Consider the following 12,319-nt stretch of genomic DNA (forward strand, 5'->3'; position numbering starts at 1 on the left):
AGATACCACCATGACCGCAGGTGGCAGTACAGGCCTCTCACATGGGGTTGTTTCCTGCTGCCTTCACGTCTGCAGTTCTGCCTCTCTTCATAGAGCACAAACTGCTTCCACTTCTCTTTCTCTCCTGTCTCTCCACCACGTATTTACTCATCATAGTGGTGCCTGCTCCTGCCCAGGCCCAGGCCTCTCCTTTATTTAAATTTTTTAAAGTATTCATTTTTATTGAGAAAGGGGAGGCTTTATTTCATCTCATAGCTCCATGTCCATTACTGAGGAAAAGTAGATGAGAGGTTAAAGACACGAATCAAAAGGCAGAACTGTAGCAGATGTAATGGAGGGACTTTGCTTACCATATTGTTCCTTATAGCTTGCTCAGCATTTTCATTTTTATTATGTCTTTAATTTTTGAGAATATAATATAATTACATTATTTTCTCCTTCCCTTTCATCTATCAAAAGAAGATATGACTTGATAAATTAATCAGTGAATATGTGGAAGGCAGTTCATAAATTAGAATGATGCTGAAATTTAGCTCGTTTATATTTGAGAAAGGGGAGGGTTTATTTCATCTCATAGCTCCCTGTCCATTACTGAGGAAAAGTAGGTCAGAGGTTAAAGGCAGGAATCAGAAGGCAGAACTGAAGCAGATGTAATGGAGGGACTCTGGTCACTAGATTGTTCCTTATAGCTTGCTCAGCATTTTAATTTTTATAATGTCTTTTATTTTTTGAGAATACAATGTAATTACATTATTTTCCCCTTCCCTTTCATCTGTCAAAGCATGAAGATATGAACAAGATATGACAAGATAAATTAATCAGTGAATATTTGGAAGGCAGTTCATAAATTAGAATGATGCTGAAATTTAGCTCATGTAGTACATTCTCAATGAGATCTACTCATTCTTCATTTTCTTTCCCATCTTCGCAAACTTTTGATAAATTAATAAGCAGGATTTTATGGCAAGGAAAGCTATGGCTGCCACACAGGCGAGTAGGAATCCAATCACATCCAGAGAGTGGTACTGGTACCAAGAAAGGTTGTAGCCAAGTGGCCTCAGGTGCTTGGCCCCTTTGTGGCGCATGACAAACTCAATCCAGAAGACGGCTCTGTCCAGGGGCTTTACGGGTTGGTCATGATGAATGGTTGATAACCACATAGCATTTTCTTTATAGCTGAAAGAAGTAAAATTTACATCAACTTACATAATGAATGAAAAATGCATGTATGTAATTTTTGTGTCGATAGTAAAGATAGTTACACAAAAGTAGAAGGAAAATGAATTATGTCTTGTGTTCATCACTAGGAAGATCTTCAGAGGCATGTCTAAGCTCCTTGAACATAGAAAAAGAAAAATGGGAAAAGATTAAATATTCCTAAAGTAGAGATTGGAGAAAGCTATGCCTTAATATCAAATAAATAAAAATGAGATATTATTTGATTATATAAAATTCAGTTATCCATAAGCAATTATTAATCACTTGGTTGCCAAGTGCATACTAGTGTCAGGGGGTTTCAATAGAAGACAAGTCCCTTTCAAATCTGCATGGTGGTGCATATTTGTGTAAAACAGAAAGAGAAACACCAATGCACTGAATCATGCCCCAATTTCTCTCTTCCTACCACTATTTTTGCCTTCAGGAAAATTCTTGCTCCTTTGGTCTTCAGTAAGAAGCACAATGAAAAATAAATAAATAACAAATACACATATTAAAATGTTATACTCACGAAGGATTGTCTATGACTGCCTTCAATGCGTTGAGCAAATCTGACCCTGACATCGTTCTAATATTTAATACAACAGCTGCTCCTTTGGCCACCATGTTGGCAATATTATCATGTTGTTCTCCAAACAAAGGAATGCCAATCATAGGGATTCCAAAATGGATCGCCTCATAGACGCCATTGGCTCCACCATGAGTTACAAAGGCTTTGGTTTTTGGATGACCTAGAATAAGATGAATTCTGGTTAGCATTAATTAGCATACTTAGACATGCAATGAGAAATGTATACTGTCAGTAAACTGAGAGCAGATTTTCTACATAAAGATTCTTTTTTATTAATTAATTAAATTTCTTTATTTACATCATTTATTTAGTTTACTCTCTCCTTATCACAAGAAAACCTATGTGAAGATCCTATCCTCATAACCTCAGTGAAATTTTCCTATCTTAGAGCAAGAAGATACTAAATTTTAGAGAGATGTTTGCAGGTTGGTTTATCACTTGAGACTTGAACTATGAAATACTGATTTCCAGTTGAACACATGGAATACATGGCAGATAAGAGGAAATGAGTGTTAAAAAAGACACAAAAGTGTATACCAGAACTTGTTATTGTAAATAAATAATTCATTCACTAAATGTAATATAAGGTATTTTGAAGTCAACTAGAATAGGTTTGCTTTCCAGTCTTACCTAGAAGGTCATTCTGAGGGAGCCATTTGTAGACTCTGGTATTGGGTCCTAAGGTGTCCGGTGTTTTACCATCAAATCTCCAAAGAACCTGTTAAGTGTTAGATAATCTTTATTGCTGGATAAATTTAAAATTATTCAGACTGAGCAGGTTATATTTAGGAATATAAGTGGGTATATATATATGAATATGTATATGTAACCAAAATAATAAAAAAAATCTATGAATCTGAAAGAGAGCAAGGAACATGGATATGAGAGTGTTTGGAGGAAGGAATGAAAGGGGAAAATGATGCAATTGTATTTTAATTTCAAAAATAGAAATAATCTAAATAGAACCTTTTAAGTTTTGATATAACATAGCTAAATACCTCCCATAGGAGGGATGAAGAAATCAGAGGAGGTGAGAACTATTGAGAGACTGAGATGAAGAATGTGTCAGCAGTCTCTGTGATTATTTTTCCATTCAGACAGATTGAACATCATCATCATTTTCCAAGCAGAGATAGACAAATGAGATGGTTGATGATGCATGAAAATATTTAATACAATGCCATGATGATATAATTCAATTTCAGAAAGAGAAGCACATTACTAATAATTTATATTTTATATAAATATATTTTGATAGTTTAAAATCTAGTTTTAATATCATAATGTTGTAAATGCCTTAGAGTTTACTTTTATTCACTTTTTCCGTGTTTTTTAAAATGATTTTCAAGTCATTGTCCTTGATTGTTTATTCATGACAAATATTTGTGTTCTACAATCCTCTCTGGTCTGGAGTTCTTTGAAACAATGCCATCATGTTGGCCAATAGGAATATGGAGTCATCTGACCCATCCTGAAGAAACCTTGCATAGTGTAGAGTTGGAATATTGTCCAGGAATGGAGTCACATGAAGAGAATTCTGAGTGCTTGAGAGAACACTCTACGAAAACAGGACAAGAGTCTTGTGTCCTCTATTTTTTCAAAACACATGACTATTTTTGTCATGTGTTTTCACCTCCTCCCAGGTGTAGCAGAGAGGAGTGGGTGAACTTCAGGTTAACCATGGCCGCTTGCTATTGTTATCCAGAGAATGTTTAAACTGTCCTTTTGTGACTCTGTGGTGGTTTGCAAGAAAATGGCCCCCTAGGCAGGTGGCGCTATTAGGAGGTGTGGCTTTGTTGGAGGAAGTGTGTCACTGAGGGGGTGGGCTTTGAGTTCTCTTTTGCTCAAACTTCCTTCAGTGTTACTTTCAGTCGACTTCCTGTTACCTGTCAGATGTAACACTTTCAGCTCCAGTGCCATGTCTGCCTGCATGCCGCCATGCTCCCCTTGATGATAATGAACTGATTCTCTGAAACTTTCATTGAGCCATCACAATGAAATGTTTTCTTTGTAAGAGTTGCAGTGGTCACAATGTCTTTTCACAGTAATAAAAACCCAATTAAGTCAGCCTCTATGGAATAACATGTTTGTTCGTTTGTTTGTTTTGTGTCACACATGGCTTGTTCTTTTGATTGTATACAGCTTCAATTCATGTGATCTTTGCTCAAATGACCTTTCTTAACCCTCAGAGTATGCATTATCTGATTCTCTGAATAAAATTGCCTATTGCATGAGACTTTAGTCTGCCTCATTTATTAACTCCATTCTCCCAAGACCCACTGTCTCTGGAGCTGTGACAAGCTGCTTCTGAACAGGGAGATGAAATTGGCTATGTGATAGGAGTGGGGGAATCTCACAGAAGGAGGTGAATGAAAAAAATGGGGCAGAAACTGGGGAAAGCTTTGCCTTATGTTGAGGCTTATGGATCTTATTTTTTTTTTAAAGGAGGAGCACAGGTATCAAAATCACAGCTATTAGTCTGTACAAATTTCTTATGACCATAATCCCTAGTTTCCAGAAGAAGGCTCTTCAGATGAACAAGTGTAGCACAGAGTCTGAATGAATATAAAAGGAATATAAATAAGAAAAGATTCCCATTCAATTTTGGGTCACTTGGGCATTGATTTGGACTATTATTAAAATACTTAAGAAAGATAAGGAGGTTATTAACCATTAGGAAGAGATGGCTAATTACTGGCATGTATATAAACTGGATCACATCTTAAAATTGGTAAAGAAGGCAAGGGAAAAAACAAGAGAATATGTTCCCAGTGTAGATTAATCAAAAGTAAAAACAGCACCACTGATAACTGCGCAGGTGATGGATCACTCAGCTCCCTTACTGGAGTCTCCTCTAAAGATGTTTCCTGTATTGCCTAAAGAATATCCTGAATTATGGGGTGAGGAATCTGATAATAAATCTAATCTTGAATTCCCTCCATTGTTTTGATGAGGATTTGGGAGAGCCTATGAGAAATCTAGCTTTACAATACAGACAAACTAGGGTATGGCATCGAAAAGGAATTTATTTACCAATTCTTCTCTGGCATCACAATCTAAGCTTGGTGCTTCCACTGAAATTTCAAGAAAATCAAAACATTTATCAGTGACTAGAATGGATACAATGAAAGATTTTAAGAAGGCTTGTGCTTCTTATATACCTACTGCTCCATGTACTTATGAATATCTTTTTGGTTGGAACAAAAATGCATAATGGTTGTCATATGATTTTCATATAATTTCTAAAATGGTTCTTAGCCCTTTCAAACATCTTCAGTGGCAAATGTGGCCTGCAGATGAAGCCCATAAAAAAGTTCCTCACCTAGGACTGAGGAGTAATCCTAGAAATGTCAAATGTGAAATAATGACAGGGACTGGTAGGTGGGTTTCAACAGATTATCAGGTGCATAATATGACTCCTGCAGCTCTCCCACATGTTAGGGTCATAGCCATGGCTGCCTGGAGACTGATATGGAATCTGACTTTGGGTCTAGTTATAAAAAAAAATGTCATCCCTATGAACCTTGTGCTAACTTCATAGGGAGACTCAAAGTTGCTATTCAAAAATCAATAAAGGCAGAACAAATTCAACAGTTATTATTAAAACAATTTGCTTCTGATAAATGCCAATGAAGATTGCCAAGGATTAATCAAGTCTCAAAGAGAGAGAGAAAATATTATGGACTTTCCAAAGTTATGCAGAAATGTATGGATCTATAAACATAGAGCAAAATTAGCTGCTATAGTAATCTATGCTATACAAAAACAGGTGTTAGCAAAGAGTCCACTTAAAGAAGCAATGTAAATTGTCCCTACAAAAATTGAATGTTCAGAATCAATGAATTCCTGGTGTTCCCTATATGCAAGAAAGGAAAACATTGGGTTAAGAAATGCTGATCTAAATATGATAAGGATGGTAATACATTGCCTGACAACAATAACCGTACCAGTCAACAATAGGGAAGCATGTTGAGGGTCCTATCCTGCCTCAAACAGTTAGACTTTTACCAGGTTGCAATAGTTTATCCATGAAAGGAATCATAGTTCATACAAGGGTCATTGATGAAGATTATACAGGTGAAATTGCCATCTTGATCACAGTGCCTACTAATTGGTCATTTAAAGCAGGAGAAAAAATTGCAGTTATTTTTGTTGTCTGTATAGTCTCTACATGAACAACAACAAGAACAAAAAAAAAAACTGTGTGAGTGAGGATTCAGTAGTACAGATAAGACTGTAGCATTAAGCACCTTATTAAAAAAATGATAAACCATTATTGGATTTAAAAATAAGAGGAAAAATTTTTACAGGATTAATTGGTCATGGAAATGATGTTTCTATTATAACCATGAAATAATGGCCTTCTGAATGGCCTGCTATAGAGGAATAAATTCCACCCTGGTAAGGTTGGGAACTATGAACTCTAGCAAGATTAAACAAAATGCTACAAAATTACAATAGATGGGCCCATGAGGCATAATGGAAGTTCTCCAGCCTTATGTTTCTCAAATTCTGATTGAGAGACTTTCTATAACAATCTCATGCAGAAATCTATATGCCCAACTTTAACGATGCCCATTCATCACATTCGCAAATGATGATGCAAAGATTGGCTTATCAAAAAGGAAAAGGACTATGAAAAGAGTTACAAGGGATTAGGGAACCTATGTTCCCACATGGATAAGGTCAAAAGCATGGCATGGGTTATTCAAGGGAGCCAAAAAATAGATAAAAAATCTAGTGACTCTGTCGGGACACCTAATGACCTGTTTCTAAGAGAAAAGTTATGGGGTCTTCACAGGTTAGTCAGAGAACAGTGGAAAATGGGCACATAGAGCCCTCTTTTTCTCCCTGCACACTGAAGAGGCCTACTCCAAAGTTATAATGTAGAGTCATGCTACGTTCCCAACTTTTTCAATACCTGCTTACTGTTATATTGGTAGAAATAATAAAGACGCCCTCCTGCAAAATCTAATGTATGCAGCAACTTTAAATATTCAACAAACACAACAAGCGACTCTGATGCATTTGGCTATCTAGGTACTCTGGATAGCGAGTCATCATCAAGTCAGCCTTTCAGAATGTGCCCACAGTGATCACAGTGTTTTATGCAAGTCACTCTTGGTCTAAAACACCTTCTGTAGCATTGTTCATCTGTTGTGAATATCTGTTTCAAAATTTGGCTAAGGTAGATGAGAGCTTTCTTACAATTTTACCTTTCACATAGCCTTTTCTATAATCAGACCTATGAGGACTTTCACAGACTTAGTATACAGTTGCCTCCCATGGAGCACTTTACCTCACCTTTTGTGGAATCTGGGCAAGGGCCCACGCAATTTCATTGGCCTTTTCTTCTGACATGTTTCTGACCATTGACCCCAGAGAAAACACCACAACACCATGCTCTCCAGAGCTCTGGACAAAGTCTTCCATTTCCTGTGACGAGAATTTGCTTCATGACAAAATAACAATTATAGAAAAGTTACTTATGAAACCTCTACGAAAAACTAGGAGAATAAAAATTGAAATGTTCCTAGGAATTTTTAGAATAGTGGTGTTAAAACATACAGAACACAAAAATGGCAATGCAAAAGAGATTGGACTTCACAGGAATCAGTACAGAGTCTATTCACGTATTATGCTGCAAAATTCTAGATAATTTCCTCTGGCAAAGTTAAAACTCAAGAGTGCAAGCATCATATATGAAGTAATCATAAAACTATATATTCATTTACATGTTTTCATCCTACAGAAAGGGTGACATTTTCCCCTTGCTATTTCATTTTTTCTCCTCTAATAGCTTATTTAATATTAACTAATATTTAATCAAATAATATCTCTGTTTAGTATGTATGTATGTGGCAGTTAACACAAACTCCCTAATATGATTAATAAAATGTTTTGTTTTTTTTGAAATAATCATATGTTCGTGGTAAACATGTACTACATAATTTCCTGATATTGTGCATAAATAGGGTATTCTCAGAGATGAATTCCACAATTTACTGGTTGGAATAAAAACTATGTTGTTTCTCTAGATATCACAATTACCTTGGATATATGTTCATCATAGCTTTTGATGATTGATAGTGATATGATGAGTTTAAATAATTTAATTTTTGTATCTTTTGTGAATGGTTTTATATGTGTTTGTGCATTTTGCACATGTGTGTTTGTGTATGTGTATGTGCTTATGTGTTGAGAACATCTGTTCAGTGTGTGTGTGTGTGTGTGTGTGTGTGTGTGTGTGTGTGTGTGTGTGTGTGTGCGAATGCTGGATTGCTTCCCTGTCTTTGCTTTAGCATATGGATGCCAAATGATAAAATCTGATGTCTTCTTCTATCAATCTTTAACATAATTTTTGAGACTGTCTCACATTGAACACAAATCTCACAATTTTTAACAGAATAGTGGACAGCAAGCTTCCAGTATCAACCTGTTTCTGCAACCTCAGTACTAATTCATAGTAATGTGTGGGGTTACCCAGCTTTTTACATGGGTGTTGGGATTGAAACTTACATCCTCAGAGTTGCTTGCTAAGGATTACCCAATGGCTAACCATCAAGTACCCTAATTGACTTAATTTAACTTACTGATAGGAATATTTCCCAGGCCTATCACATTCTTTCCTGAGTTTATTGAACTCCTACTTAGCAGGATGTTTAATTCTACTTCCTATATCTCTCTATCATAGGGAGAACAATGTAAGGAGAAGTGTTCAATCACTTTCACCAGAAATCAAATCAAATGAAAAAGAGATTACAAAAGCACATTTACCTTAGGCAAGGGTTTTGCAGGTTTGCAGTGGAGTCCTCCAACATAGTCAACATTTGGTAAAGTTGGGTGAGGGAATGCCATATCCCAGTAGGATCTAATGAGCCACATTTGTGCTTTGCCTACTGTCTCAGTGAAGGTAGTGGGCCTCCCTAGATGAAGAAAATGAGCACGTAAGGAAGAGAAAAGTTGACGGGATTGTCATCTGAATATAAAATACATTTTCTTAAAAATGAAAAAAGTTATATTTGATGTAGAACATGTGCATTTTAGAACCAGTGTTTATTGACATGTAACATAATTTGCATGTGTAATTCATTTGTGGCTCGGCTCACATACATAAATGTCAGTGTGGGTTTTTTTTTTTTTAAGCAAACTGTAAGAATTACCTCATGTCTCCATAGTAATTTGAAAAAATAAATAGTCAATGAAAAAACCCACTAAGTCACTATATGAATGAGTACACACTTACTCCTCCCTAAAACTTCAAAAGAAACAGTGTAAATATAAGCACTCATTTCAGGTCCAAAAGTCACACCACACTGTGTACCCTGGCCAGACTTCCCCAGGGTCACTGTAGTTTGTAGCTAGTCCTTCTTCCTTGTTTTGCCTAAGGAGCTGTAAGTTGATGAATATCTGAATTTCTGGTTAGTGTCTCTACTTCTGTTTCATATTAAGAAATTTAACAGTACTTATCCTATAAAAACAATATCAATATTTTCAGAAACTATGACAATAGGAATTTATGGTCTGTCTTAACTATGGCATTTTTTAAGAGAATAAAACATGACTTCAGAAAGTAAAGACCGAGTGCATGAGTGTCCCTGTTTCTGTAGTATTTAAACAGTGGATGTCAGGAAAGCACACAATAAAGGACGTGGCATTGGCAGGAACCTCAGTTCCATTTTTAAGCCTGTGAACTGACATGTATCTTTCAAAAATAAGGGAATTCTCAAGAAAATACAGAAAAACATTTTAGGATTTATATTTTTATTTATGTGTCTGTGTGAGTAGGTGCTATGTTTATTCAGGTGCCTGCAGATGCCATAAAAGGGCAGCAGCTCCCTGAAACCAAAGTTACAGGCAATTTTGAGCCACTGGATCTGGGTGGGTGCTAGGAACAGAACTCAGGTACTCAAAATGAACAGAAAACACTCCATCTTTTGTCATGATTTCAGATCCCACATTTTCACTTTAAATAAAGACGGTGGCCTGTGTAAAAGACAATGATTTCTTGAATGTCATATACATATTGAAACTGTAAAATATGTCATCCTGTAATCTACAGTAACCAAGATTTGGTTAACTAGCTAGTGACTTATTAAAACAGATGAAAAATTACAGTCAAATGAGTAAAGAATGACTTAGGGAAGTCTGCTTCCATCTCTGTAACTGTCTAGCTCACCAGAATATCCCGTGTCAGGACTGCCGCCTGCTTCTATTTGATCAATATCATGAGCTTTACAGGGTTAGTGAGTTTGGTAGCTAATACTGTATTACATTGGATCACCTATAAAAGACAGCTTCACTTTGTATTTCATGGACATAATACATTTAAATGCTTGGGAAATTTAGGTCAATGAGTTCCTGATAAGAAACATGACTTACCCAAAGTTTCACTGTAAAACTGACTCCATTTCTTCTCATTAAATGTCTGGAACCAAAAGTCAAAATAAAGCATGCATATCATATTTCTCACCCTCTCCATGAATGTCATTTGCCCACCTAATCCTGACAGAATCATAGGTACATAGGAGGGCGGGAGTGTTAATCCTCCACTGTACTTTTCCATTGTATAACCAGGAGTGAAGCGAAGACTGTACAGAAAAGGGATCTGGAGAAGTTCAGCTATCAGCTCCACACAGGGGGCAACGGCATCCGAGAAAAGGACATCAAACTTGGAATTCTGTAGTTTTGTCATAAGTTGTTTGTTTGTAACTGTGTCTTTACAAAGACTTAGAAAGGAATCAGAATATTCATCTATCAGGTTTTGTAGCAAAGGAGAGTATGATAAACATGTATCTCTTGGTACTTCATAAGTCCATACATCCACAAACTTGTTGAAATACTTTTCCAGATCGTCTTTACTGAGAGATGTGGGAACAGTCTCAAACTTCAGGCTAGGTGATTTTTGGGGATCAACAGTGATAGAAGATGCAGGTCTCAGAACTGTCACTTCATGACCCCTCTGTACAAGTTCATCCAGTATTGTCTTCAGATTCATCCAATGACTGAATTCCATCGGCCATACCAACACCTTCCCACAATTCCCAGATCTGAAGTAGGAACTCATCTGCAGGAGCAGCAGAACAGACATCCACTTCACAGGCATCCTAGGAAATCAAATCCTCTGTTCACAGTGTGTTCCTTTTTGTCATTGCTCATCCTTATATCTAAAAAAAAAAGCCATAAGTTAAAATATAACCCAAGTTGGTTAAAGCAAATACACAAATTGACTGCACTGGACTTGGGAACTGACTAGAAATAGTAAAAGCAAATATTAATTATTTCATATTTGTATACGAGTGTTTAATGTCATGTTTTACAATAATGCAAATTTAGGGTCAGTTAACTCTTTGCATAACTTTTCTGTTTGTAAGAGTTTTGAATAGTAGCAAGAACACTGGTTTAGTGCAACGTTAGTCTCAACTTTCTTCTCAACACAGAACACAAGATGCAGTAATTACACAGTTTATAAGTATTTTCTGGGTATCATTTTTCAAGAGTTTTTGTAAGAATGTTGATTAATGTATTCACTTATATATAATTTCTAAAATATATAAAATAGCTTGACAGTGCACCTAACTCACCTGACTGACAGAAGCCCTGGGAAGCAGATATGCAAGAGCCTCCTCCTCCACATTTCCCTAGGGAAACAACTGAACTGACTTGCCTGAGTGATATTCTCTCATAAGGCATCCAGTTGCTTCAACTTACATGTCCACTGGTTTATCACAAGCACAAGAAGAAGCTGAATAGCTTCTAATCAGAATATTAGTCCACAAAGACCTTGAGAAATAGATGGAGACATGTATATATATTATTAACATTATATTATTAATAAATATTAATTAATATATATATATATTCCCTGCTCTCAAGGAAACACCATGGCCACCCATCCTGAGATCAGCAGTCTCTGTAAGGTTGCCCACGCAGGTCTTGGATACTGACATGTGAGCTGCCTGTATCTTTTGTGTGCCTTAGTATTCTGATGAAGCTATAAATTTTCAAATAACTCTAGAAGGCATCATCTAGAGACCTTCTTTCATTATAGAAGCTACCTGTAGTAGTCAATGTCTCATCACCAGACGGAGTCTTTCACCAAATCCAAATTTTGGTAACACAGGTGTATTTTGTCCTGTGATTTGAAGGGGTCATATCCATCAGTGCAAGCAAGGTCTATAGGAGTGAATGTGAGGGGATCATGTGAGAGGGACACCCCACATCATGGAGAACTGAGAAGTTAATTCTTTTCTGGAATTTCCCTCACAGATATAACCAAATATTTCTTTCATTAGTGCTTTTACCAGTCAACTTAGCCATAAGAATTCTATCAACTCACAAAAATAAGCAATAAGAGTGAAGAAAGGCCTGATAGATACACAAACAAGAAATATAATTAATGTTAACATGTCAAATTCCTTAATTAAATCAAACAGACTATCTAATTCAAACAAGCATCTAATCATGAGACTCTATATATAAGAAAATCACATTATAGGTAACAAACACTTCCATGAATATTGGAAAATA

The 12,319-nt window shown here is 36.2% G+C and overlaps 1 protein-coding gene across 1 annotated transcript; it reads right to left on the reverse strand.

Annotated features, from left to right (window-relative positions):
* Positions 1-222: 222 nt before the first annotated feature.
* LOC114689681 (UDP-glucuronosyltransferase 2B17-like) lies at positions 223-10,924 on the reverse strand. The gene is made up of 6 exons (XM_028864087.2): positions 10,172-10,924; positions 8,567-8,715; positions 7,094-7,225; positions 2,420-2,507; positions 1,730-1,949; positions 223-1,176 (listed from the first exon to the last, which is right to left on the reverse strand). The coding sequence occupies exons 1-6, from the start codon at positions 10,893-10,895 to the stop codon at positions 897-899; spliced, it is 1,593 nt and encodes a 530-aa protein (XP_028719920.1). The 5' UTR covers positions 10,896-10,924; the 3' UTR covers positions 223-896.
* Positions 10,925-12,319: the final 1,395 nt, after the last annotated feature.

The sequence above is a fragment of the Peromyscus leucopus genome, chromosome 10 (assembly GCF_004664715.2).
Source record: "Peromyscus leucopus breed LL Stock chromosome 10, UCI_PerLeu_2.1, whole genome shotgun sequence".
NCBI lineage: Eukaryota > Metazoa > Chordata > Mammalia > Rodentia > Cricetidae > Peromyscus > Peromyscus leucopus.

What these genes read in the sequence shown, in the direction of transcription:
- LOC114689681 (XM_028864087.2), bottom strand. Translation starts at nt 10,895, where the DNA reads ATGCCTGTGAAGTGGATGTCTGTTCTGCTGCTCCTGCAGATGAGTTCC. An exon ending in CCCTCAGAATGACCTTCTAG is followed by an intron (nt 1,950 to 2,419) that starts GTAAGACTGGAA and finishes ATCTTATTCTAG; the next exon opens with GTCATCCAAAAACCAAAGCC. An exon ending in GCAGTCATAGACAATCCTTC is followed by an intron (nt 1,177 to 1,729) that starts GTGAGTATAACA and finishes TACTTCTTTCAG; the next exon opens with CTATAAAGAAAATGCTATGT.